At 53.7% G+C, this 25,262-nt stretch overlaps 4 protein-coding genes across 5 annotated transcripts in view; 1 reads left to right on the forward strand and 3 right to left on the reverse strand.

Moving 5' to 3' along the window:
* Positions 1 to 463: 463 nt before the first annotated feature.
* Trappc14 (trafficking protein particle complex subunit 14) lies at positions 464 to 4,425 on the reverse strand. Its single transcript, XM_090324410.1, has 11 exons — positions 3,878 to 4,425; positions 3,552 to 3,647; positions 3,313 to 3,442; positions 3,079 to 3,165; positions 2,812 to 2,932; positions 2,570 to 2,717; positions 2,382 to 2,464; positions 2,134 to 2,297; positions 1,554 to 1,708; positions 1,247 to 1,440; positions 464 to 1,165 (listed from the first exon to the last, which is right to left on the reverse strand). The coding sequence occupies exons 1-11, from the start codon at positions 4,289 to 4,291 to the stop codon at positions 1,012 to 1,014; spliced, it is 1,746 nt and encodes a 581-aa protein (XP_090180536.1). The 5' UTR covers positions 4,292 to 4,425; the 3' UTR covers positions 464 to 1,011.
* An 815-nt stretch (positions 4,426 to 5,240) lies between these two features.
* Positions 5,241 to 11,131, reverse strand: Gal3st4 (galactose-3-O-sulfotransferase 4). The gene is made up of 4 exons (XM_090324095.1): positions 11,040 to 11,131; positions 9,157 to 9,448; positions 8,247 to 8,550; positions 5,241 to 6,272 (listed from the first exon to the last, which is right to left on the reverse strand). Exons 2-4 carry the CDS (start codon positions 9,279 to 9,281, stop codon positions 5,241 to 5,243), a joined length of 1,461 nt encoding a protein of 486 aa, XP_090180221.1. The 5' UTR covers positions 9,282 to 9,448; positions 11,040 to 11,131.
* Positions 11,132 to 11,949: 818 nt separating this feature from the next.
* Positions 11,950 to 18,081, reverse strand: Gpc2 (glypican 2). Its single transcript, XM_090324096.1, has 10 exons — positions 17,753 to 18,081; positions 16,934 to 17,092; positions 16,338 to 16,660; positions 15,521 to 15,601; positions 14,692 to 14,854; positions 14,314 to 14,444; positions 14,043 to 14,189; positions 13,811 to 13,950; positions 13,533 to 13,708; positions 11,950 to 12,854 (listed from the first exon to the last, which is right to left on the reverse strand). The coding sequence occupies exons 1-10, from the start codon at positions 17,916 to 17,918 to the stop codon at positions 12,595 to 12,597; spliced, it is 1,746 nt and encodes a 581-aa protein (XP_090180222.1). The 5' UTR covers positions 17,919 to 18,081; the 3' UTR covers positions 11,950 to 12,594.
* A 574-nt stretch (positions 18,082 to 18,655) lies between these two features.
* Positions 18,656 to 25,262, forward strand: part of Stag3 (STAG3 cohesin complex component) — a 33,297-nt gene continuing 26,690 nt past the window's right edge. For both annotated transcript variants that reach the window (XM_090324344.1, XM_090324345.1), the window contains exons 1-3: positions 18,656 to 18,783; positions 20,371 to 20,547; positions 22,877 to 22,979. In XM_090324344.1, coding sequence (XP_090180470.1) covers positions 20,381 to 20,547; positions 22,877 to 22,979 — 270 coding nt within the window. In that variant the 5' untranslated portion in view covers positions 18,656 to 18,783; positions 20,371 to 20,380. The remainder of the gene's footprint in view (positions 18,784 to 20,370; positions 20,548 to 22,876; positions 22,980 to 25,262) is intronic.

Raw genomic sequence — 25,262 nt, forward strand, 5'->3', positions numbered from 1 at the left:
TGAGCACTGTCCTTGGGCTTTCTCAAGGCTAGAGCTCTACCACTTGAGTCACAACACCACTTCCAGCTTTTTTTCTATGTATGTGGTCCGAGGAATCGAACCTGGGTCTTCGTGCATGCTAGGCAAGCATTCTACCACTAGGCCAAACTCCTGGCCCCTTGTTTTTGTTTTGCTAAGAGAACCTCATATTGATGATGCTAACTTTGCAAAGGCTTCTGAACGGATGTCCTCCTTCCTCTGCTATGCACCACACATGCAGCTTGCTTTCTGAGATGGGGTGTTGCTAACGTTTGCCCAGGTGAGCCTTGAACTACAACTACTATCCTCACCGCTCAAGTGGCTGGAGTTATAAGTTTGTGACACAACTGGCCATCTTTTACCTTCTTAGCTCAGAGTGCATGGAGCAGGGCCATGCTGAGCACTGGAAAGACAGTATGGTTTATCTCCTTCAACAACACAAGAGTTAAGTCGTTCTTCCTCCTGAACAGCGTTTAATAGTCTTATTTCAGTTGGAAGCTGGAGTTGGAATAAGTTACAGAGACAGACCAAAAAAAAAAAAAAAAAAAGACAACTTAAAGTGCTTCAGGCTGCCAACGTAAACATAAGGGCAGAAGGAGGAGGCCACCTCGCTGTGTCCCTGACCCCTGAGGCAGGAGGTTATTGTCTCTTTGCCGTCACCACCCTCTAATCTCAGCCCTGTGGGGGGGAGTGAGAGGGAGGTGGGAAGAACGTAATGGGAATGAGAATACTCTGTAAACTGAGAAGAGGGGTGAAGGGCAGGGGTGAGGGAGTTTGTGGCGCCCTGCCCTGCCTGGGGTGGGGCCAGCCCCCCACAGGACCTCAGGGAAACACTGTTGGCCTTGCCCTGCAGCAGGTCCACTTCACAGCTTCTGCCCCGTCCCTCATCAGAAGACACAGACAGGCTTTCCCCCATGGCGGGAGGCACGGCCTGGGAAGTGAGGAGCCCTCCGGGGGCTTTGGGGTTCTGGAGCGAGCGTGCAGAGAGCCAAGCTACTTGACGGGCTCCACCACCAGAACCTTGCATTCGCGCTTGGCAATCTTGTCCAGAGAGAGCACAGCCTTGTCCGGGGGCAGGTAGAGGGGGCGGCCGACCGGGGAGGCCACCGGGGGTGTGATGGCCCTGCGCTCCATCACACTGCCCGACCTGGGAAAGGGCAAAGGTGCAAGGCTCCGCCCACTCTGCCCCCTTCCCCGCTCCCAGTCGGGGGGCCTCCCGGGCTCCTACCTCATGAGGTGGCTGCGGGAAGGCTGCTGGTGGGAGAAGGACTGAGAGCGGCCTAGGCTGGCCTGGTGCCTCTCCACCAAGTCCCGCACGGCGGGGCTGCTAGGGCTGCTCTTGCGGGAGAGGGGCCGGGCCTCGGGCGGGGGGTGGGACACACTGGCCGTGAACTGCAGCTTCAGTTTCATGTGTTGGCTCAGCTGGGTGGGGAGATGCAGGTCAGCAAGGCTCCAGGCGGACTCCAGGCCCAGCCCTCTAACGCCACCCATCGCGCTTCCTGAGAACAAGCGAGGGACCCAGACTGCTCGCCCACCTCGAAGAGCCCCGTCCTCAGGGCCTGGAAGGCCACACTGAAGGTGAGGGCGCTGCCTTTCCTGGAGAAGCCCAGGTTGTTGAGGGGCGTGTGGCAGACGATGGAGTCCAGGGCGGCCTGCATGGCCCTGCGCTCCTCCTCGCACAGCTGCTTCCCTGGGGGCAGAAACAGCAGCCGTGAGCACCGGACAGCCTTTTCCAGCTCGGCTGAAGGAGATCCAAAAGCCATTCTGTGGAGTAAACTGAGGAAGCGTTACCTTTGGCTGAGAGTTTCGGGTGGCAGTGGCTAATACTGTATGCTGGGGCCTGAAATGACTGCGGACATACAGAACCCATGAAGTGTTATTTGCCCAAAGTAGAGGTGAGGACCAAGACTTGAGAGGTTCATACACCAAATAAATACACCTTCAGGTCTCTACCCAGCGGCCTCTCAACGCCATCTATGATGCTGGGGAGACTGCTCCAGTGCAGGGCCACAAAGCACCCACGGGGGCCATCTGGTCGGTTCTCTGCCCTACTTCCTTGTGTTTTTTGTCCTCTCCCATCCCAGGGACAAGGTCCCGACCCGGCAGCTGACCCACCGGCCTGTGCATGTTCCGGGGTCCACACAAGCCTCACAGCAAGGAAGTCCTGGAGATTGTTGAGCAGTGTGTAGGTGACAGTGAAACGCTCATAGGTCCGGACGGGGGACTCACAAGAAGCAGTCATCACAAAGCAGGGGCGGTCGAGGCGAACGCTGGGCAGGCTGGGAGCAGGGAGAGAGGGAAGCCGGATGTGTCAGGCAGAGATGTGAGCGGGACGATGGCTGGCGGGCCTGCCACGCACTCACCGGTAGTGGGTGTAGATGCTCTGGGTAAAGGGCAGCTTCGGGGTGGACCACTGGACCACGGCAATCAGAGGAACCTCGAGGCCCTAGGGACCACGCACAGGCAAACTTCACGTGTACCACAGTTCCTCTGGCCTGTCCCCCCACTTGCCTTACTGCCTTTCCTGAAATACCCCAGCCCCTGTGCTCACCTCTTTGGCCCCTGGAGGGGGCTGCTCACTCCCTCGCAGCTGAAACAGGAAGTTGTGTTCCTCCAGGGCACTAAGTGGGCAGGGGAAGCAGCCAGAGGTACCAGGGAGCCGGCAGAAGGAGCCCATGGAGACTTCTCCGGACTGGTGACTGGTTTAGGAGAGAGGAGGGCGGGCCGTGGTCTCACCATGCTCCCGTTCTAGTCCCCAGGGCTTTACAGCCCTGCCCCTTCCCAGGATCTCACCAGACGTTGTCCACCAGCAGCACAGAGCCATCAGGCATGACAGGTAGATAATTGGCATTGAAGTTGGGGAGGATTCGGATGTCCCAGATGGAGATCTCCTCCTGAGAGGAGCTGTTCAGCACTGTTGGAGGTGACAGGTCCTGCTCAGAAGGTAGCCAGGCCCCACCTTCGCCCAGTAAACGACTGGTCCCTACCAGCCTGCTCTGCATAACTGCCACCCAATCCTTTGCAATTCCCAGAGCACCAATAGCGACCTGCTGTACTCACCCTTGAGCACAGTCAAGTGTTTGCCAGCCACAGTGAACTGCCGACATTTCAGAACTGGTGGGGGCAGCAGCGTCAGTAGGGTGCTCACTGCAGAGGACCCAGCCGAAAAAGAAGAAAGAGAGTCTGATGTGGACCCCATGTCCACGTCACCCTTCGCACCTTCCAGGGTCGACTCTCCACTCTGCCTTTGGAAGCCCAGAACCCCGCTTTTCCCATCAGTAGCCTCCTTCCTACCTTGGGCCTTGAATGTGCTCTGCTCTCCCCGGAAGGTCTCCCCAGGAGATCGTGTCTGCAGCAAGCGCAGGTAGCCTTGGTCTCTGACCTCTGGTGCCTCAACCTCCCGCTTCCACACGGTCACTACAATCTTGAGTGTGCGGGAGACCTCGGTCATACCTCCAAGTCCTGAGATGCTGAAGAGCCGCGTCTCAAAGGCGGTCTGAATTAGGTCAGCAGCTCCTCCCTCGCCATCTTACCTTGGCCTTGGGTGTCCCTGGCGGCAGTCTATCCAGTGAAACTGTAAGTGGGAAGATGACCTCATCTGTGGACACGATAGGTTCCTCCACAGGCAGCTGGGGTTGTGCAAAGGGGCAGAGAGGTCAAGAGGGAGCCAAAGAGGAGGTGAGTCTAGCACCGTTGGCTTTAAGAAGACTCCAGGGCTCAACAGTGCTCAGAGGAGTCCACCCCACCGCTGTCATCTGCGGCCCCCTCTCTTCCACCGCCCCCCCCAACCCCCATCTTAGACTCCCAGCGTCCATCTCCCACCCGGCCTCCGGCCCTTTCCGGGGGGGGGGGCCCTCACCGTGGTCGCTCCCCCTGAGGTAGCAGGGCCCGGGCCGTGGGTGAGAAGGGGGCTGCAGCCTCGGAACAAGCCCCCGCCCCCCGGGTCCCCTCCCCCGGGGGGCTGCTCGGGCTCCCGGTCTCCAGTGCCCCCGCCTCCCGGCAGCACGCCTCCCGCGCTGACCGAGGCCAGGGCAGCCAGGGCGGTCGCCAGCTCCGCCCAGGCCCCCCGGGAGCCCAAGCCCGGGCCGCCCCCGGTGCCGGGCCCCGCGCCGCCCCGACAGCGCAGCACCAGCAGGAAGCGGACGGTCTCCCCCAGATAGAGATGGTTACGCCGGGGCAGCGCCCGGTACCGGCCCGGGTCCCCCGCCAGCTCCGCGCGGGGCGGCAGCGGCACGGCCGGGAAGTACATCGAGTAATCGCATTGGGACTCCATGGGGGGGGGGGCGGGGGGCGGGAACCAGGGCCGGGCCGGGCCGGGGCCGAGGCGGACCGGGACGACACCCCGAGGCCGCAGCGCTCGGCCCCAGAAACCAGCCGGGTCCGGAAACCCGGGCAACCAACCCGGAACCCAGAGCCGGCGACACCGGAAGCCAGGGGCGGGACGGAGCAACGCCGGAAGCGGAAGCGCATGGGCGGGGCCGGGGCGCTGCAGGATGGGCCGTGGAGGTGGACGGGGTCTGGAGGCCGAAGGAGGACAGGCTGGCTTCCTTGGGAAGAAGAATTTAAAAGGAGCCGTTCTCGGGAGCCTGAGATCTGAGGATCGAGATTCAAAGCCAGCCTGGGCGCAAAAGGACCTGAGACTCTGTATCTCCAATCAACCTCTAGAAAATGGGAAGTGAGGCTGTGGCTCAAGGGTAGCATGGTAGCCTTGAGCTGAAGAGCTCAGGGACAGCGCCCAGGCCCACAGTTCAAGCCCCATGACCCACAAAAAACAAAATCAAAACCCACCATTCCAACCTTGCTGCTGTCGGGAAGATTCACTATCCCTCCCTGTCCGGCCCTCCATAAATCAAGTGGAAGTTTCATGTCATTTATTCATTCAACGTTTCGCAGTGAAATGAACACAACAATCACTTCCGAGGGAAACGGATGTGTCTTTGCAATGGGTCCCCATGCCCCAGACTTTCTTTGGGGAACGCCATCTTTCTTTCTGCCCCTCCTGGGGGCTTTGGGGAGCACCACATGGACCTGCCTTAGGGGGTTGGGAAGAAGAAGGGACCGAAGTGGACATCCAGGAGAGAGATGCGGCTGCGATTCTCATGCCTGGGCCAGAAGACTGGAGTCCTGCATGGGGGCAAAGTGCTAGCCCCTTGTAAGGGAAGCAGAGGTTGTTTCTGGCCGCCTCCATGGTCTATGGTCGCACGTGATTTGTAGCCTGATGCCTATGGGGAAAATAGCCTTGAAGTCTTGAGGGGCTGTGAGACTGTAGGGGGAAACTGCTTGGCATCCAACTTGTCCTTGTACTGTAGCTCGGGGGTAGCCAAACGTTCACACTCCTCCTGGTCTTGGGGGCTCAGGCCACTCTGAAGTACATAACCCAAAACCTTAGCGGATCCGAACTGGAAGGGAAGGAGCTTGTTATCTGTGATGTATTTGGGATCTAAGGCCTCGCCTCCCACCAGACAATGTTTAGCCAAGGCCTCTCTTCGAGCCCGGAGCTCTGCCACAGCATGTTGCAGCCTGCTCTGGCCGTACTGTTCTATCCGTGCCCAGAGACTGCGGTTGAAGTGGAGATAGAGAGCCCAGTCTAGGTTGTTCCAGGCTCGGGCGCGTGCAGTCAACTGCCGATCCTCAGCAGTCAGTTCACCGTGGCTGGCAGCACTGTGGCCTTGTCCACCTCCAGCCTGAGCGTTGTGCATGAAACCTACCACATCATCCAGACCCCAGCACAGGGCGTCTGCCAGCAGGACCAGTGATTCATCAAAGTATTCAGCCACCATGACCAGGTCAAAGACAGAATCTAGCCAGGCTATACCCCATTGGATGAAGGATGAGGTCTCCAAATCTAAAGTGGCAGGGCTGGCTGGCTGGCTGCGGCCATCAGCCACCGTGGGAGCAAGCTGGGAAAGAGCATTAGGATCCGGGACGTGGGCTCTAGAGCCAGCACTGGAAGGCAAGATGTGTAGATGGAGGCTGTTGGGGTCTTTAGGGAAATTGGGACTTCCTCTTTTGATCCTCATTTCTGGTGGGAAGGGCAGGCCAAAGTCAAACCAGAGTAAGTTGCGGGCATAATGGTCTCCACGGGCACCAGGTCGGTAGAAGGCTCGAGGATTGGCGAGGAAGGCAGCCAAAGAGGGCGCCTTGCGGAAGGCTGATGAAGTGGATTTATAGTAGGAAAAGGCTGAGCGAGCCAAAGCTGCTGGGTCTCGGACAATGGAGAAGAAAAAACTGTCAGAAGGCATGACCCGAAGAACCTGCACAAGAGGGAAGGCAGACATAGGGAGAGAGAAGTCAAGATCAGATGAGAACTGAGAAGGTAAGCCCCATTTAGTCAAAGTCCTGCTGATCCTCCAGTCTTCTCACAGTTCTGCTGGGAAATCCCAGATTCCCTAGCTAGCTACATGGCCTTGGGAAGAGAGTTTACAAGACTTCTAGGTGCCAGATGTCAGTAGTTCACACCTGTAATTCTAGATACTCGGGAGGCTGAGATCTGAGGAAACCAGTCTGGGGGATTCTTAGCTCTGATTAGTCACTCAAAAACTGGAGGTGGCTGGGCCCGGAGCATAGCCCAGTGGTAGAGTGCTTTCCTAGCATGCATGAAGCCCTGGGTTCAATTCCTCACTACCATATACATTGAGAAAAAGCTAGAAGTGGTGCTGTGGCACAAATGGGAGAGTGCTAGCCTTGAGAAAGCTCAAGGACAGTGCCCAAGCCCTGAGTTTAAGCCCCAGGACTGGGGGAGAAAAAGAGGAAGATTAAAAACTGGAACTGGAGCTTGATAGCTCAAGTAGTAAAGCACCAGCCTTGAGAGAAAGAAAAAAAAAAAGCTAAAGGAAAACACTAGGCCTTGAGTTCAAATTCCAGTAATGGTGTGTGGATGTACACGTGCAAGCACATGGCACACACACACATTATTGGTCTAGGGTACTAGGGAGCTCTGTACACCTGGTAGAATGCGGCCCTGAGGCTGGAACTTGGAATTCTACTTCTTGGCCAGTGGGAATCAGGTTGAGGTATACCTGTGCGCAAATATGTGCATGTAGGGAAGGAATAAACTTCCACTGAAGCAGGAGAATGCGTGTGTTCATGGCCCCTAAAGGACTGAGGATCCTTTGAATCAACACCTCTGTTGAAATTTTTTATTTTTTATTTATTTTTTATTTTTTATTTTTCCCAGTCCTGGGCTTGAGCTCAGGGCCTGAGCACTGTCCTTGGACTTTCTCAAGGCTAGAGCTCTACCACTTGAGCCTCACACCACTTCCGGCTTTTTTCTATGTATGTGGGGTACCGAGGAATCGAACCCGGGTCTTCATGTATGCTAGGCAAGCATTTTAACCACTAGGCCAAACTCCCGGCCCCGAAATTTTTTATTTTTTTTGGCCATACTGTGATTTGGACCCAGTGCTTCTCAATTGTTGCACGTGTGTTCTACCACTTGACCAGTTCTTAGGCGTCATGTTTTTGCCAGGGTCCAGTCTCAGACAACCATCTTCCTACTTATTCCTCCGGAGTAACTGACACTACAGGTACAATGCCCCACCCTTGTCTTATTGGTGGAGATGGGACTTTGCTAACTCTTCCCCCTGACATCCAGCCTCAAACCTCAATCCTCTTGATCTCTAGCTCCTGAATCGCTGGGATTATAGGCATGAGCCACCCTGACCAACCTTGTCCTACTTGTTCTTGCTTGTTTGAGACAAGGTCTTACTATACAGCCCAGGCTCATAATTCCTCCAGCCTCAGCCTGAGTGCTGGCATCACAGCTTTCTGTCCTACTATTCTGCTGTCCCCACCTGAGGACTTGACACAGAGCTGACATGAGGCCTCAGTATTGAGGCCTTTAGTGAGGGGACACTAGTCTCAGAACAAGGGCCCAGGTAGTGTTATAGAAGGGACACCATGAAAGGCCGGGGGAGGAAGATCTGGGGTGGGGGGAGAGGGGGGAGGGGGGAGGGGAGAGGTGGGGGGGAGGGGAGAGGTGGGGTGGGAGGAGATTCCAGGCTGTCAGGGAACTGACCCTAGGGGAAAGAGATTGAGGTGAATCCCACACAGGAGGGGAAGATGCATTTCTAGAAATCACTTGGACAAAGGACACCTGCAGAGGTGGCATCATTGAATCCCATCTTTGTGGCTCCTGGGATGCCCGGGAGAGGGGGTCCGGGTGTTGGGCCTCCTTTTCCAGGTGGAGCACCTCTTTCTACACCCCCTCCCACCCCTGCACCCCTCACCTCTTTCAAGTTGAATCTCATGTGGTGACAGAGGATGTGGAAGGAGGGCTGGGTGCCCCCACCCTGGGGATTGTAGCCTTTGACCCGAGAGGCCTGGAAAAGTCTTGGGTAGCCAAACTGGTAGCGGGCAGGAAGGGCAAAGCGCAGCCCGTGCCGGTCCCCATAGCGATGAAGCAAGTTCAGCACGGAGCTGCTTCCAGACTTGTGTGTCTTTAGGAACACCAGGTGCTGCCGAGGGACGCAGGACTGCACGTCTGCTCCCAGCGATGGGGCCCAGGGCTGCCGAAGCTGCAACCCAGGGAGCCTGGGAAGATAGCAGAGGGAAAGGCAAGTGGCCCGGAACTGTTAGCAGAGCAAGTAACTATTTTTTTTTGTACGAGTACTAGGACTTGAACTCACGGCCTGAGCACTGCCCCTTCACTAGCACTCCACCACTTGGGCCACAGCTCCACTTCCTGCTTTTTGTGGCTAATTGGAGATAAGAAGCTTACAGACCTAGTGGTAGAGTGCTTGCCTAGCATGCAGGAAGCCCTGGGTTTGATTCCTCAGTATCATATACCCAGAAAAAGCCAGAAGTGGCGCTGTGGCTCTAGAGGTAGAGCAGTAGCTTTGAGCAAAAGAAGCTCAGAAACAATGCCCAGGCCCTGAGTTCAAATGAAAAACAAAAATGTGTCATAAGGACTTTTCTGCTCAGGCTAGTTTTGAACTATCGTCCACAGATCTCAGCCTCCTGCGTGGTTAAGAGTATAGACATGAGCCACTAGCATACCTGGCTAAGACAGGTCAATTTTTGTTTAAAAAAAAAAAAGTCCAGACGCTCCTCTGAATCCCCAAGAGTCACAACCCCCATGTAGGACGTGGAGAAGCAAACGAGGGAAGGGGACAGCTATCAGACAAGGTAGATACTCACCTCCTCTGGAAGGGTCCCCCCCAGAGCTGGAGACCAAAGCCGATGGTCATGAAGATGCCCAGAGCTACCCCCAGGCTCCGAGGCCCCCAAAGCCGCAAAGTCCTGACAGGAGACAGAGGGCCCATGTGGTACCGGGAAGGGGCCGGGACCGAGCCAGGGCCAGGAGCAGTGGAGATAGCTTGAGACAGCCGTGGAAGGCGCTGTGTGGAGATCGGGGGTCATTCCCCAGGCCTGCTTGCAGCCCCGGCTGAGTCTGCCCACTGAGTTAGCAGATTTTTGCCTCTGTCAGCGTCTAGAAGGGAAATGAGGGGGATGAGGGGAGTCTAAGGAGAGGGGTTGAACTTTCCTCCTGGGACTGCAGTGGAATCCAAACTGGGGCAGAGGAGAAGCCAGGGTGGTCTTTCCACCAATCCTTAAAGGTGGCTCCACAACTCCTGTCCCCTGCTTACCTACCATCCCCCAGCACCCCCTCAGCCCCAGAGTCTCCCCCGAGTGTCAACTGGTTTGAAAAGGAGAGAAAGGCAGAGCTCTGATTGCAAAGGAGGTCAGACCAACTGGCCAGTGCATTGCCCAGTCCCTGAGCCTTTTGTGGGTCACAAATGGGGATCAAGAGCGCCCCCTTCTGTGTCTAGGAGGGGTGCCCATAAGATGGAAATGAAGATCAGATAAGAACAGGTTGGATAAGCCACGAGGACTGCCTCGAAGTGATTTGCTAATGAGAATAAAACTTTGTGACCTAAATAAAGGCAACTCCTTTCCCCCACTCTCGCAGTAGCACAAGCAGACCCCAGTGTATAAGGGGGATGGAGGGGGAGGCCTAGGGAGAAATGGGATCCCTTGTGGAGACAGCCCCATCCTACTTTTTAACCTCATCACTGCTTGAGGAGAGGGCAGACAAGGAGGGAGAGAAAGTAGGAAACAGAGATCCGAAGAAAAACCCAAACACTGGGCCTTGGCATTCCTTTCCCAGGTCCAAGCTTCTTAATCACCTGGAAGTATGGCTCTGAAGAGCTAAAAAAGTGCCCCCATTCTGAAGCAGCAACCGGCTCGTTGTTTATGTAAACTGTGAGTGACCCAAAAGTGCACATAAATGAAAGAAACAGAGTTGTGGTGCCATTAAGTCCCAGGAACTGACCTGTCTGTGTTAAAATTAACCAGAATTCATGTAAATTCAGGGGATGGCATTTGTTTTCTAGAACCATACCATAAAACTTACCCTCAGACAGCAAATTAGGACTCTACCGGCATGGGAATCTCCCTCAGCACCCTCTGCCTTGAACTGTCCCTAATCCCCACCTTATCTCACTCCAATTAATTGCTGAATTGCAGAACTGCTGAATTGCTGTGTTAATGTAAATCTGTAGCCTTTGTCTTTAAAAGCCGGGTAGAAAAACTGTTCGGGGCTTCCTCCTAGGCTGGGGAAGCCGAGCTGCAGCCCATCTGAATAAAGCCTTGCTTTTGCATTTCAGAATGTCTGACTCTCAGTGGTCTCTTGGTGGTCGTCTTGAGACTTGGGCATAACAGCTCCACCTATTCAGATCACACCCCACAACAAGCCTGGACAAACCCCTTCCCTAACGAGCCAGGGTGACCCCCAGGCACAGTTACCCCCAGGCCTACCCTGTCTGGCATCACCCCCAATTGCCTCCTTCAGCACAGCTCCTCAGTATACAGTGACCCTTCTATCTTCAATTATTATTTCTTTCTAGCCATCTCTCTTTCCATTCCTTCACCACCACTACAGCCCTCCATCCCCTCCAGCTCTGGTGACAGCTCAGTCTGTTGCTAAGCCTTTTGTGGGTTCCCTTGTGAGCCCCTCAAACTTCCTTCTGTAAATTCAAAAGCCCCTCTTATTGATCATCTTCCTTTGCACACTCACTCACCAGGCCATGAGGGGAGCAGCAGGGAAATCGCGTTAAAGTCTTGAGCCCGCCTCAGCCACCGCCCCGTTCCTTCCCTCTCAGCTCAGCTCAACTTTCCCCACAAACTTTCTCAGCACCCAGGCTCCTCCTCCCCTCCCCTCCCTTTGTCCCGCCAGCCAGGCCTCCCTGCCGCCGTTCCTCCACCAACTTTGATTGTGTTTAGGTCTCTCTCCCTCCCTCCCTCCCTCCCTCCCGAACATCTTTTCTTCTTGTCAGAGGAAAGATCACCCAGCCTGCCCTTGGAAGACACCATTTTTGGCATTCTTTCATCTGGGAATCAATTATATCGCTTTTTCTCTAGAACAAAAGATTCATTCAAGTGGTGGTGGGGGGGTGAGAGGAGAGTGAGCGGAGGAAGAAAAGGAGTGAGGGAGAGAAGAAATTGAAAGCAAACTTTCTCAGAGATGGGACAAGGTGGCCAGCAGCTGAGACCTGAAAAAAAAAAGGTCCCTCACTCTCAAGGCAGAGATGTGACTGTGATGGCATTAATGCCTTTGCAAGTTGACAAAACGAGTCTTGCCCAATTTGTTTAGTCTTCATTCTGCTCCCTGAAGATGCTCAGATCCAGCGAGGGTAACCTGGAGACTGAGGTCATTCCCCAGCCTGCTCCCAGGGGATTGGTTTCAAGACAGGAAGCCAAGTAGCAGGCAGAAACTGGGCTAGTTGTGGACACCCTGAGGCCTCTGCTAGGAGACAGAGATCAGGGAAGGCCACCAAAAGGTCAGAAAGACACACACACACACACACCCAGAGTCCAATAAAGGATCATTTATTTATGAACAAACAGTGATTCCAACACTGGAAAGTGAGATGGGTGCTTGTGAAGAATATGGGTGACAGAGGTCATGAGGTGAGCCCCCCCCCCGCCCCTTCTACATAAGAAGTGAACACTGAACCAAACATAACCCAGCCCCATCAAGGCCCACAGCTACTCATACACTCTACCCCTTTGCCCTGCCCCCATCAACACCCAGCTCCTTTCTTTTCTTTTTTTCTCTATATATTTCATAAAAGGTCTCACTATTAGTCCAAGCTAGCCTCAAATTCACTAGGTAGCCTATGCTTGCCTGGAATGCTCCATCTTCCTGGCCCAGAATCCCAAGTGCTAGGATTGTAGGTATGTGATTATCACATCCAGCTATGTTTTCCCACTTCTAAGACCAGATACCCCACTCCACCTGATTAGAATCCCACCCTTCCCGCATTCACCTTTTTTCAAGCCCATTCCTCAATGCCAACTCTAATCCTCCCTCCCCTTGATGAGCCTGATCAGCAAACCGCCCCGGCCTTATGGGGCTGAGACCCACACCTCCTTCCTAAATAAATACCCCCCCATTGCCAAATGAAAAAATAAATCCACCCATGAGAATCTCCTGGATTTGGGGCCCCAGCCATTCACCAACAAAGTCCCTTTTCTACTCTCTCTATAGCCCCTTTAGTCCCTCCTCAGGCCCATGTTAGTGGGGATGAGGGGAAAGGCCATTCACCCTTCTGATGCTAGGGCCCCCCTCTCCTGTTATCGAGGTCCAAGCAAGGCCAAGGCTGAGGGGAAGAGAATGAGGATGGGTGGGGTGTGACGGCCAACAGATGTCCCTAGACTCCTGCTCCGGCCCTGGTTGTAGCGGGTGTTTCCACCTCCTCCTTTGCCCCCAGGACCATCCCTTCGAGGGGGACGAGGAGGCCTTGGAGGTCGGGCAGGTGGAGCCACAGGTACTGCCCCAGCCTTCCAGTCGTCGGCATATTGCTGTCCCCCTCCTGAGCCACTGCCATCTTCATCTGTGAGGCGAGAGACAGAGACAGACAGATGGGGTGGGAGCGTAGGGAGTGGAGAGTAGGGGGTGGGAGAGGGGAAGAAACCAATTAAAAACAGAGAAAGTGGCAAGGGAGAGAGAGATATTGGGGTAAAATACAAGGATATCCAGAGGCAGGAAAAAGAGACAGCCCCATCAAGACACCAGACACAGGGACCAGAGGCAGCAATGGGAGGACAGAAAAGAGACAAAGAGGAAGAAATAGAAAAACAAACAAACCCACAACAACAGAGACAGATGGACTCAGGACAGAAAACAGAAGTAGAGAGAGAAGTGTTGGGGAGGAGTGACACAGACAAGACGGGAGACAGACAGTGAATGTATTTTGTTACTATGGCTAATTCCACTTTAGGGTGCTTGCCCGGAGTCGCCCCAGCTGGCTTCCCTGGCCCCCCACATTCTCCCACAACTCTATCTCCAGGATAAGGCTCTCCACAAAGGCCTAAGTGAACCCATATGGATGAAGTCAGCTGAGAAAGTGGGGCGTGGCTGGAGGGGTGGTGGGCGTGGCTATGGAGGCGGTGGGCGTGGCTGGGAGGCGGTGGGCGTGGCTGGGGAAGAGGGGGCGTGGCTGGGGAAGAGAGGGCGTGACCGGGGAGATGGTGGGCGTGGCTGGGGCGGCGGGCGGGGCGCTGAGCCTCACCGGCGTCTCGCATGTCCAGGTCCTGTCCCAGCGCGGCCGCCCTCATCCTGGCGGTGGCCGCCCGGAGATGCAACCTCCGCCGTCGTGTGGGGACGTCTGGGCCCGTGGTATCCCCTTCCAGCTCGGGGTTGTGGAGCTGCTCGGTCAGGGAGCCCCCGACCACAGGCTTCGTATACCTGCGAGCACAGCATCCCCCATCGCTGCATCCCCGGGCCCCCTGCTCACCTGTCCGCCCGCCCTCCCTCCTGCCCCACCGCCGCCCCACACTCGGCTCTCACCGGCCTCGTCCAAGTCCCGTCCAGCAAGGCGCCGCCTCCTGCGAGGCGTCCGCCGCCATGCGGGAGTCCTCGCATATCGTTAGCGGCAGCCCGGTCCAGAAGCCCCGCAACCGGCCCAGCCGCTCCCGGAGCTCCCACACCTGTGGGCGTGAGCGAGAGAGAGAGAGCGCGATCGGGAGGCGCCGCACCCGCGCCCTCCCCGCCCTGCCCGCCCGCCACCGCGGCCACCCACCAGCCGGTGCAGGTTGGTGCCCGCCGCCGTCGTGGGGCGCTCCTCGTCCGCAGCCGCCCTCCATGGCCTGCTGGCTTCTTCCCGGGGCGCTGGTGCTCGTCGACTGCGGGCCAGCACCGGGTGGGGGGTCCCGCATTCCTGAAACACCTGTGCAAAGGAACAGACTCACCTGCACCGCGTCCCCACACTGTCCGCCACCGCCGCAGGCCTCTCCCCCATCCTCCCCTCGCCCAGGGCCCCACACTGTGGCCCCCTCTCCTTCCCCCCATACCTTGGCTGACACCTTGACGCTGTTTTCCTGCAGGTGCATCAAACCTTCTGAGATCCTCACCCCGATGGACTCAGCAGCCAGCTCAAAGGAAAAGGGGCCCTGCAGCTTCTCGGCCAGCAGCAGGAGACCATCTTGAGGGAGGAGGAGAATGAGAAAAGGAGGACTAAGAAGCTGGGTGCACAGCGGGCATCAGGATGATCCCTCAGATCCTCACTGGGGTCTTGGTGGGAGGCAGGAAAATGCTGGCATATGGAGAAGAGCCCCTCCCTCCTGTTCTCCCCTCCATATGGCTGTAGGTCCTTCTCACCAGTCTGGGCCCCAAACCCACAATCTTACTTGGGGCCCTCCTCCATTCCAAGCGATCCGGAGCCCACTCACCCAGATAGCTGCCCCAGTCAGGCTCCAGTCCCCTGCTACTGAGACATGCATGGGCCACATTGAGGCAGAAGCCCCTGCAGGGCATAAGGGAGGGGACTCCCCGGCAAAGGGGGCAGCCGGTCAGACGCATCAGAGCCTTCCTGCAGCCTTCCGACATGGACCCCTGGAAGCAGAGAACAAGCTGTCATCCATAGACACCGTGGCCCTTCTCTGCCAAACCTGGTGCAGGGCACAGACAAGCCAACCACCCTGTGGCCACCTCCCCAGGCCACGTGTGGAGATGTGAGTGTTGAGGACTGATGGGAGTGTGCCACAAGACTATCATGGAGGTAAGCAGGAAGTCCTTAAGGGACCAGGTCACCAATCCCACTGCAGGCAGGGGGATGGGGGCGCTCTTGGGGGATATGAGGAAAGAAAAGGTCAAGGACAACAAAGAGCCCATCACAGCTGGGGAGGGAGGAGGTAAAACTAGATCAGGGTGAGGTGGTAGAGGAAGGGCCTTTAGCACCAGGCAAGGCGGAGCCACCGAGGGGCCCTAGAGGATGAGGTGGAGTTACTCCAATCTTGGACTACCATAGAGATAAATGGAGCCCTCAGGCAAGGAGTGTGAGCAGTGGCCAGGAGAGGGCCAGAGGTGACAGGTGATGATATAATGACCCAGTGGAGACTAGAATCCAGCCTTGCTCCTTCCTGATTGACTGTGGAATGTCAAGGACCTGGATGGAAGCTGACAGGAGAAGGGTGAGGTTTCTCCTGCCTGCTGGTACCTATCTCTTCCTCATGAGATCTCCCTCCCTAGACCCTGCCCACACTCTGGTCCCCTTCTAACCTTAAGCGTTTCACTGACCACACTTCTTCCCGTCTCCAGGCCTTGGACAAAGGCCCGGGCAGCCACCAGGGCCCGAGTTATCTGGGGAAAATAAGAGAAGGTGAGAACCCCTCCCACAAAGGTACACATCAGTCAAGATGAGCAATGATATAAAGGCATGAGCAGTGGGAAGGGAGAAGGTTTATGGGGTTGTCATCTTGGGGTGGTGGGCAGAATGTTATTAGGTGGTGTAGAGAGGCGGGGGGGGGGGCTCCAAGGGAACTAGATTTGGAAAGAGCTAGAAGGTTTGTGTTGCACAGGGCTTGCAGATAGACTATGTATGAGGACACTGAACTTGAATCCAGAACACAGGGTGGGGAGACACTCCAGTAAGACAGTAAGTGCTACTACCACTTACTGTCGTGAAAGCCAAACATCTGACAGCTCCATGTTTCTCATCTGTAAAATGTCTAAAAAAATTATGATCACACAAATGAGACACTATCAATAAAATGCTCTTTAACTATTGACTTATTCATGCATAGATGAACTAGGAGAAAGGGAAGAGTTAGACAAGGAACCTGCCGAGGGCAGGTGAGTGAGCGTACAAAAGCAGGGTAAAGAATGGGGGTGAAGGCTATCCCAATGAGAAGAGATCAAAGGGCATTGGGTCAGGCACAAGTCACAGAGGCTTTGAGGCCTCTGATATAGGGTGAGGGAATCAGGAAATCAGGGGTGACATGGACATAAAAAGACTACTGGTTTGGAGGTGAGTGGTGTAGAGTTCGAAGGTCACTAGGTCAGAGGTAACTGAAACTCAGGCCTCGGGACCCCTCACCTGTAGGCGGAGGCGGCGGGGTGAGTCCCCGAAGGGCTGAAGAGAGCCATCAGTAGTTGAAGTGAGTCGGGTGAGGCAGAGCAGGAAGTCAGGGGGGAAGCTGTACTGTGGGTGCAGCAGGGGGAAGGCTCTCTCCAGGAGCTGTGCCCAGAAATCTGCCAAGGTGTCATCTAACCCCTCACCGGATTTCTCATAGTAGTCCCGCAGGCGAGAGAAGAAGCCATTGAAGATGAGGGCGTGCTGAGCGTACAGGCGGCCATAGGAGTGTGAGAAGAGCTGGACCAGGGAATGCTGGGATATGGAGAGCATCTCCCGAAAAAACTCTAGCAAAGGCAAGGATTGAACCAGAGGACAGGAGAAGGAACAGTGAGAGAGCAGAGACAGGAAGGGAGGAGGAGGGAAAGAGAGAAGTGAATTACTGCAACTCTTAGGAGACCTGGGAAGACTGAGAATGAGGGAGGGTAGGGGTCCCAGGGAAAGTCTGGGATGAGAACTAGTGATGAACAGGGCTGGTCTGCCTTAGGACTGGAGGAGGGAGAGGGCACAGGAATCTGGCTGGGGTGTGAAATGCACTGGGGGGAATCTCCCATCCTCACCATTAAACTTTCTGTGCCGGGCTGCCAGTGTGTGAACCAGAAAGGAGCCACTGTCCTCCACCAGACCTCGGAAGGTGGCCTCAGTGTCCCTGATCAGCTTCTGTTCTGTCTCACTGGAACAGCAGGTGTATTCCTGGGGACAGATCTGGAGGTGCTCACCTGGACAGAAGGAGATAGGAAATGAAGGGTGGCAAAGGATATTATGAAATTCCCTCCCTCTTCCCTATCTCTGAGGAATATACATAAATATATATATATATATTTATGTATATTCTCCCTCTCACGTATCGGGGCTCTTTTTCTATTGTCTGCTCCCTCCTTATTGTCTCCATTCCCAGAGCCTACCTTCCTTAGCCAGGGGATCATGTATTTGACAGCTGCCCTGAGGGTCAAGTTCTTCAGATGACCCTCCCCAAACACTGGTCGCCCCAAACCTTGAAGGTGTTCCCCCCAGTAGCTTCCATGAGAGGAATAATGCAGATTGTTGGAGTGGGTGGGGTTGTTTGGTGAGTAAAAGAGTATTGTCATAGAAGAACCTCACAGAAATAGCAAAGGAAACCTAGTAATGAAGAAACACACTGTGTGTGTTATTAGAGGGATTTCTGGTGTGGGGGGTGGTGGTGGAGTAAAAGCTATTATGTGAGCAGGACAATATTTCCATCCCGGGTAAAGGAAAGTTATTGGAGGAGGAAAGAGATCACTCTAGGATGAAAAGATTATTATAATGGGCACTCTGCAAGGTAAGAGTTATTGTGAAATAGGGAGAGCCCACCTCCACCCTCCCACCCCCGATTTTAGAGCGTCTTCTTTTCTTCTCACCTGAGATCAGGGCGGGAGGGATTAGGTTTAAGCTATATCCCCGGGCTCCCAGCACCTGCCGGGTCTCTGCACAACTCCGGGTGACCTTTGCCTCGCTCCCAGGTCCCGGTCCAGGACCAGGACACAGAGGTAGCAGCAAAAGCAAGAGAGGTCGCAGCGCAGACATAGCTGCAGCCTCCCTGGGACAGCAAAGTGGGTCCTAAGAGAGAAAGAAAAGGCGCCAGAACTCTAGAATCCGGTTCTCGGCCGCGGGACCGCTCTGTTGGCCAGAGAAAGAGCACGACCCCCGAAAACCGAACACCCAGCACGATAGCTGGACCAGGAGGCATCTGAGGAGACAATGGGAGCAGGGAGCCGGACAGGGGGCGGGGTCCGAGGCGGGGCCCTGCCAATGATAATAAGAAATCGGCCTCGGGGGCGGGGCCAAGGGAGACTTTAAGCCAATGCGGTGGGGAAGCTCGGCAGGGGGGCGGGACGCTATCGCCAGCCGAAGGTTTGGCGGGGCGGGGGGCGTGGTCCTCCTCCGGGGGGCGTGGCCCTTCTCGCCCGAGAGGCGGGGTCTGGGCGCAACTCAGCCTATGGTAGTCCAGGAACTAGATTGAAGGGGTGACTAGTGCGAGGTCGGACCGGCTGAGGGGGTTTACTAGGCGCCGAAGGGGCGGGTCCAGAGTGAAGCCTGGCTACAAGAGGCGCCCCCGCCGGCGCACGCTGACGGGAGCCTCACGTGACCCGGACCGCCGGCTCGCGGCGGCCGCACGAGGCCGCCGCCGGAGCGGCGTGACTGGAACGTGGCGAGCACGAGCTCGCCTTCTCCCAAGCCTCGCGACAGTTGGGAGGCCGGAGGCGAACGTTGGTCTCGCGCCTGCGCGCGGCGTTCCTCGTGCCTTCCCGCGTTTCCTTCCTTCCTCCCACCCTCCCGCAGACGCTTCCAGCACCACAGGAAGGCAGCGGCGGGGCGAGTGTGGTCTCAGAAGTGGAGGTGACCACAGAGACCCGAAGAAGGGCTCGAGGCGGAGATTCTTCGGGGCTCAGTGAGCTTCTCCCCCCCTTTGACCCGAGGCCTCCGCGGCCTCCGCCCACCCCGTCCCCGTCCCGCGCTAGGCCGAGCGAGCGAGCGGCCGGCCAGGCCGAGGAGGCCGCCCAGGGCCCTCGGAGGCCGCCGCACCTTCCAGAAAAAGCAGAGCAAGTTCCAGCGCCCGCCCGACACGGCGTCTCCACCCCCCAAACGGGCCCGTTTGCCACCCCTGCCGAGTCAGGAAAATGGCTTCCACACCCGGAAGGGCCCCGGCGGTGGCCCTTCCTTTCCTTCTCTTTTCTTGGTTCCCGAGCTGAGCCCTCCTGCGCGAGCCTGGCCTTCCCCGGGTTCGCGGTGGCCTGCGCCCTGTCTGGTATTTGGGAAAACACCTCTAGGAACCTCTGGCTAGGATTCGGCCCCCCCCTGCTCTCCCTGACCCTTGCCTCCATGTGGGCCATAGAACTTCACTATCTCTTTCTTTTTTGGTCGGTAGTGGGACTTGAACTCTGGGCCTGGGCACCGTCGCTGAGCTCTTCAGCTCGAGGCTACCGTCCTACCCCCCTCTAGGGGTACTTCTGGTTTTGTTTTTGTTTTGGGGTTTTTTTTTGGTAGTTAAATTGGAGATAAGAGTCTCCTGAAGGGGCCGGGAGTCTGGCCTAGTGGTAGAGTGCTTGCCTAGCATACACGAAGACCCGGGTTCGATTCCTCGGTACTACATACATAGCAAAAAGCCAGAAGTGGTGCTGAGGCTCAAGTGGTAGAGCTCTAGCCTTGAGAAAGTCCCAAGGACAGGGCTCAGGCCCTGAGCTCAAGCCCAGGACTGGCCAAAAAAAAAAGTCTCATGAACTTTAGTGCCCAGGCTGGCTTTGAACTGCGAACCTCACATCTAAGCCTCCCGAGTAGCTAGGGGGTTAACAGGCCGGAGCCACCGCGCCCGGCTTTGAAATTTCCTTTTATTCTATGCGTGTCAGTACTAAGGGCTTGACTGTCAAGGCGTCCCAATCTTGCACCGCTATTTTGCTCAAGGCTGGCACTCAGCCGCCCGAGTCACAGCTCTGCTTCTGCGTTTTTGCTTTGTAACGGGAGAGAAGAGTCTCCCAGATTGGTTTTTGTGAGCTGGCTTTGAACTGTAACTTCCGAGATCTCAACGTCCCCATCCCCCCCCCCCCCCCCCAGTAGCTAGGATTTCAGGCGTGAGCTAACAGCACCAGACTGTATGTGTGCGTGCATGCTGTTCCCTGGGTTTGGACTTAACGCCTGGACACTGTCTCTGAGCTATTTTATATTTTACTCAAGACTAGCACTCTACCATTTGCCAGTTTGGGGGTGCTTAGTTGGAGATAAGTGTCTGACAGGCTTTCTTACCTAGACTGGCTTTTAACCCTTACCCTCAGATCTCAACTGAGTAGCTAGGATTACAGGTGTGAGCCACTGCACCCAGCTTGCACTGGTGTTCTTGATAACCCTAATGTGGTTGAATCATCCACCTTATTTGCTGGTGGGGTTTCTGCCTCCCAATTCCAGATGAGTTCCTTTGGAGGGAATGGGAATGGTCAAAATTGGACAAGTGAGAATGTAGGAACTTTCCCTTCTCTTCCTCCAGATAGAGCACCATGCCTACCCTGCGATCCTCATTACGGCCTCACAGCTCTTCTTCCCCAAGCAGTGAATCTTCCCCCTTACAAAAGGCCCAGAGTGACACACAGGGATCCTTGTCTACATCTGTTCACTCCATCAATCCGCCATCTGAGGAAAGAGATTCAGAGCAGGCATCAGAGGGGTGAGTAGAATTGATGAGAAGTTGTTTTGTTGTGGGGCCTTTGTCTGGAGGATTAGCAGCTTTCTCCTCATAACTTCTGTGCTGGTTGTAGTAATATAAAATGGTGGGAAAAAACATCAGAAATGCTCTACTAGTTCAGAGTAGTGACCCTGTCCAATCTGTGAGAATTCTGTGGGTCTTACCTACCTTGCACACACCACAGATCTAATGGGTTTTATTGAGAATTTATGAGATAATTTTCTCTATCACTTTTGTTGTTCAGTAGGATAAAATAAATACTAATTTCTAAGCAAATTGTTCGGTGTTACAAAAAAAGAATAGCACACCTTAAAAATAATAAGTATTAAGTAAAACTACTAAAGCAACCAGATAGGTGGCTCACACCTGTAATCATAGCTACTTAAGAGGTTGAGATCTGAGGATTGCAGTATCAAGCCTGCTGGGTAGGAAAGTCCATGAGAATGTTTTTTGTTTGTTTGTTTTGTTTTTTGGATCTTGGGGCTTGAACTATGGGCCTGGGCTCTGTCCCAGAGCTCTTCATCTCAAGGCTATTGCCCTACCTCTGGGCCTGGGCGTTGTCCCTGAGCTCTTTAGCTCTAGGCTATTATTCTACCCCTGGAGCCTCAGCCCCATTTCCCATTTTCTAGTAGTTAATTGGAGATAAGAGTCTCACAGTCTTTAGTGCCAGGGCTGGCTTTGAACCCAGATCCTGAGATCTCATTCTCCTGAATAGCTAGTACAGGAGTGAGCCACCATGCCCCAGCTTCATGAGATTCTTACCTCCAGTAAACCACAGAAAAATACCAGAAATGGAGTTATAGCTCAAATAGAGTGCTAGCCTTGAGTACAAAACCTCAGGGACAGCTCCCAGGCCCTGAGTTCAAGCCACAGGACTAGTACATACACACACACCTCTCTGAAGGACAAATGGGCTGATGCCTATTTCTGTGGAAGAGTGTTTACCTAAAAGCTCAACATCTTGAGCTAAAAGTTCAAGCACACACACAAATGTCTCATTTAAAATTTGTCTTCCAGCTTGCTGTCTTAACTTGTGTTGACAACATTCCTGTGTTCAGCAGACACACTGTTAGAGGCTAGGGATCTGCAAATGTAGAATACTATTTGCCGTTTAGTTGGATTTTTTTTTTGTCACTTAATGGGACTTGAACTCTGGACCTGGGTGCTGTCCCTGTGCTCTTTATCTCAAGGCTAGTGCTCTACCAGTTGTGCTACAGCCCCACTTCTGGTTTTCTGGTGGTTAAATGGAGATAAGAGTCTCACAGCTTTCATGTCTAGGCTGACATTGAGCCGAGATCCTCAGATCTCAGCCTCCTAAATAGCCACTGATGCCTGGCTTCCTGTTCTCTGCTTTTTTTGGCCTGTCCTGGGGCTTGAACTCAGGGCCTGAGCTCTGTCCTTGGGTTTTCTCAAGGCTAGCGCTCTACCACTTGAGCCACAGCACCACTTCCAGTTTTTTCTGTGTATGTGGTAGTGAGGAATTGAACCAGGGCTTCATGTAGGCTAGGCAAACACTGTTTCACTAGGCCATGCTCATTACCCTTCCTGTGGTTCTTATTGGGAGTTAGTGAACAAATTCATCTACCCTTAACTATTATGTCTTATGAGTTATTCTGTGAAGGTTTCAATGGTGTAACTTGCCTTTATTATTATTATTATTATTTATTTATCTTGGGCCATGAACTCAGGGCCTAAGCACTGTCCTAGGGCTTTCTCAAGGCCAGAATTCTGTCACTTGAGCCACAACACCACTTCCAGATTTTTCTAAGCATGTGGCACTGAGGAATGGAACCCCGGTCTTTGTGCATGCTAGGCAAGCATTTTACCACTAGGCCAAACTCTGGGCCCGGTGATTTTTATCTTTCTAGGAAAAATAAACAAAAAACCTCATAATTCTCATACAAGATCTACTATGTCTCTTTTATTTTAATTGGTTTTCTCTGTGATTGTCAGTTCAACTGTTGGTTGCTAGATTAGATCAGGTTAATAAACTTTAATTGCTTGGACATGAGGTAAAATAAAACTTCAGGTGCGTATTTTATTTATCATAAACGACTTTCTGCACCCTGCTGTTTTTTTTCCACAGAGAATAGTAGCCCCTTTGTGAATGCCATTTGATTTCCATATTCAGAAAGACTCTCCATTGCTTCCAAGTGGAAGTTACCCTTGCCCCTACTTTCTTCTAATAGTAAGCTTATCTCTTAAAATCTGAATGTGTTTTTCTCACAGAGATGGTGTACAGTTGGAAACAAAGAAAAGTTATAACTTTGGTAAACCTTTACATAAGCCTTAAGAATTGTTCTTCATACAGGGATCTATACTCTGTGTCTTCTGACGAGGAGAGTGACTTTGAAGACAGCCTACAACCCAATGTAAAGAAGAGAACTGCAAAACAACCACTCAGAATAACCCCTGTGAGTCAGTTTTGTTGTTTTTGAGCCTGGTGTGAGAATTAGATGAACAAACAACAAAAACCAAAACCAGGGCTGGGAATGTGGGAATGTGGGAATGTGGGAATGCTGCTAGCTTTGAGGAAAAAGCCCAAGAATAGTGCTCAGGCCCTGAGTTCAAGCCCCAAGACTGGCACACACAAAAAAAGGAAGAGATGAAGATATTAGATTATAGAGATACAGGAATTAGTTGCACAGATTTTTTTGGGTGGGGGTGAATGGTGGTACTGGGGATTGAATTCAGGGCCTTTGCTTATTAGTTAGACTCTTATTACTTGACCCATACCTCTAGCCCATTTTTGCATCATTTTATATCCAGGCCAGCCTGGGTTTTCTCAAGGTACTGAGGATAAAGGCACGTACCCATTGTTCCCAGCTCTTGGGTGAAATGGAAATCTTACAGACTTTCTATTCTCAGGCTGACTGTGAACTACAGGGCTCCAGTACCTGTCTCCCAATTCCGTAATAAGAAAATGGAGCTATCGTACCTAACACTCACAGATTTTGTTTTTCCTTTTTTTGGGGGGGCAGTTGGGCTTGAACTTGGGGCCTGGGCACTGTCCTTGGACACTTTTTGCGCAAGGTTAACGCTCTGCCACTTCAGCCATAGCACCACTTCCAGATTTTTCTGTGTGTGTGTGTGTGTGTGGTACTAAGGAATCAAACCCAGGGCTTTGTGCATGCAAGGCACTAGGCTTGCTCTACCACTAGGCTATGCTCTGAGCCCTTTCTTTTCTTTTTCTTTTATGACCCAGCTGGAGCTTCAACTAGAGCTTCTCCCCACCCAGGTTCCATCCTAGTACTGGCACACAAAATTTCTCCCAGCCATGTTCTTTTTTTTTTTCCCCCTAGTCTGGCATTGGGCTTGAACTCTGGGCCTGAGCACTGTCCCTGAGCTCTTCAGCTCTACCCCTAGGCCTGGGTGTTGTTCCTGAGCTCTTCAGATCAAGGCTACCACCCTACCCCTTGAGCTACAGCCCCACTTCCAGTTTTCTAGTGGTTAATTGGCGCTAAGAGTTTCACAGTCTTTTTAGTGCCCAGGCTGGCTTTGAACCCAGATCCTCAGATCTCAGCCTCCTGAGTAGCTAGGATTACAGGTGTGAGCCACTGCACCCCACAGAGCCATGTTCTTTAATTTTCCTGGAATCTTGAATATCTTTGGCTTAAATGCATTCCTTAATATTTTGTGTCTGTGCTGTTTTAAATGGCGTTTTAAAATTTTCAGATTTTATAGAGCTCTAGCCTTGAGAAAGTCCAAGGACAGTGCTCAGGCCCTGAGCTCAAGCCCAGGACTGGCAAAAAAAAAAAAAAAATTCAGATTTTAGCCAGGTACTGATGGCTCACACCTGTAATCCTAGCTACTCAGACAGAGAACTAAAGATCAAGGTTCGAAGATAGCCTAGGCAGGAGAGTCTATGAGGTGTGTGTGTGTGTGTGTGTGTGTGTGTGTGTGTGCGCGCGCGCGCGCGCGCGCTCACGTACGTGTGCGAGCCCTGGGACTTAAACTCAGGGCCTGGGCACTGTTCTTGAGCACTTTTTCTCAAGGCTAGCATTCTATAACTTGAGCCACAGTGCCACTTCTGGCTTCTTCTGTCCATATGGTGCTGATGAATCAAACCCAGGGCTTCGTGCATCCTGAACAAGCCCTCTACGTAGGCCACACTCCTGGCCTCTATGAGACTTTTACTGCCAATTAACCACCAGAAAACCAGAAGTGGCACTGTGGCTCAAAGTGGTAGAGCAATGGCCTTGAGCAAAAGAGCTCAGAGCAGCTAGGCTGAGTTCAAGCCCCATGATCACCAACAACAACAACAAAAAACCGACTGCAGATTTATTGTAGAAATATGGGTCTTTTTTTTTTTTTTGCAGTCCTGGGCCTTGAACTCAGGGCATGAGCACTGCCCTTGGGCTTTCTCAAGACTAGAGCTCTACAGCTTGAGCCAGAGCACCACTTCCGACTTTTTTCTATGTATATGGTACTGAGGAATGGAACCTGGGTCTTCGTGCATGCTAGGCAAGCACTCTACCACTAGGCAAAACTCCTGGCCCCTAGGTAGATACTTTTATATGTTCACTTTGATTCTATAATCTTTTTGTTGCTTGTGTTGTTGGTTGTGGGGCCTCAACTCAAGGCCTGAGCACTGTCCCTGAACTTTATCACTTAAGGGTAGTGCTCTACCACTTTGTGCCACAGCACCACTTCCAGTTTTCTGGAAGTTAATTGGAGATAAGAGTCTTGCAGACTTT

This window comes from Megascapheus bottae, chromosome 34 (assembly GCF_031878675.1).
Source record: "Megascapheus bottae isolate mThoBot1 chromosome 34, mThoBot2.hap1, whole genome shotgun sequence".
NCBI classification, from domain to species: Eukaryota; Metazoa; Chordata; class Mammalia; order Rodentia; family Geomyidae; genus Megascapheus; species Megascapheus bottae.

What these genes read in the sequence shown, in the direction of transcription:
- Gal3st4 (XM_090324095.1), bottom strand. Translation starts at nt 9,281, where the DNA reads ATGGGCCCTCTGTCTCCTGTCAGGACTTTGCGGCTTTGGGGGCCTCGG. An exon ending in GGGGGACCCTTCCAGAGGAG is followed by an intron (nt 8,551 to 9,156) that starts GTGAGTATCTAC and finishes CTATCTTCCCAG; the next exon opens with GCTCCCTGGGTTGCAGCTTC. An exon ending in TGAGATTCAACTTGAAAGAG is followed by an intron (nt 6,273 to 8,246) that starts GTGAGGGGTGCA and finishes CCTCTTGTGCAG; the next exon opens with GTTCTTCGGGTCATGCCTTC.
- Trappc14 (XM_090324410.1), bottom strand. Translation starts at nt 4,291, where the DNA reads ATGGAGTCCCAATGCGATTACTCGATGTACTTCCCGGCCGTGCCGCTG. An exon ending in CCTCAGGGGGAGCGACCACG is followed by an intron (nt 3,648 to 3,877) that starts GTGAGGGCCCCC and finishes GCACAACCCCAG; the next exon opens with CTGCCTGTGGAGGAACCTAT. An exon ending in TGAGGACGGGGCTCTTCGAG is followed by an intron (nt 1,441 to 1,553) that starts GTGGGCGAGCAG and finishes CTCCCCACCCAG; the next exon opens with CTGAGCCAACACATGAAACT.
- Gpc2 (XM_090324096.1), bottom strand. Translation starts at nt 17,918, where the DNA reads ATGTCTGCGCTGCGACCTCTCTTGCTTTTGCTGCTACCTCTGTGTCCT. An exon ending in CCCGCCGCCTCCGCCTACAG is followed by an intron (nt 15,602 to 16,337) that starts GTGAGGGGTCCC and finishes TATTTTCCCCAG; the next exon opens with ATAACTCGGGCCCTGGTGGC. An exon ending in GCGTCAAGGTGTCAGCCAAG is followed by an intron (nt 14,190 to 14,313) that starts GTATGGGGGGAA and finishes TCCTTTGCACAG; the next exon opens with GTGTTTCAGGAATGCGGGAC.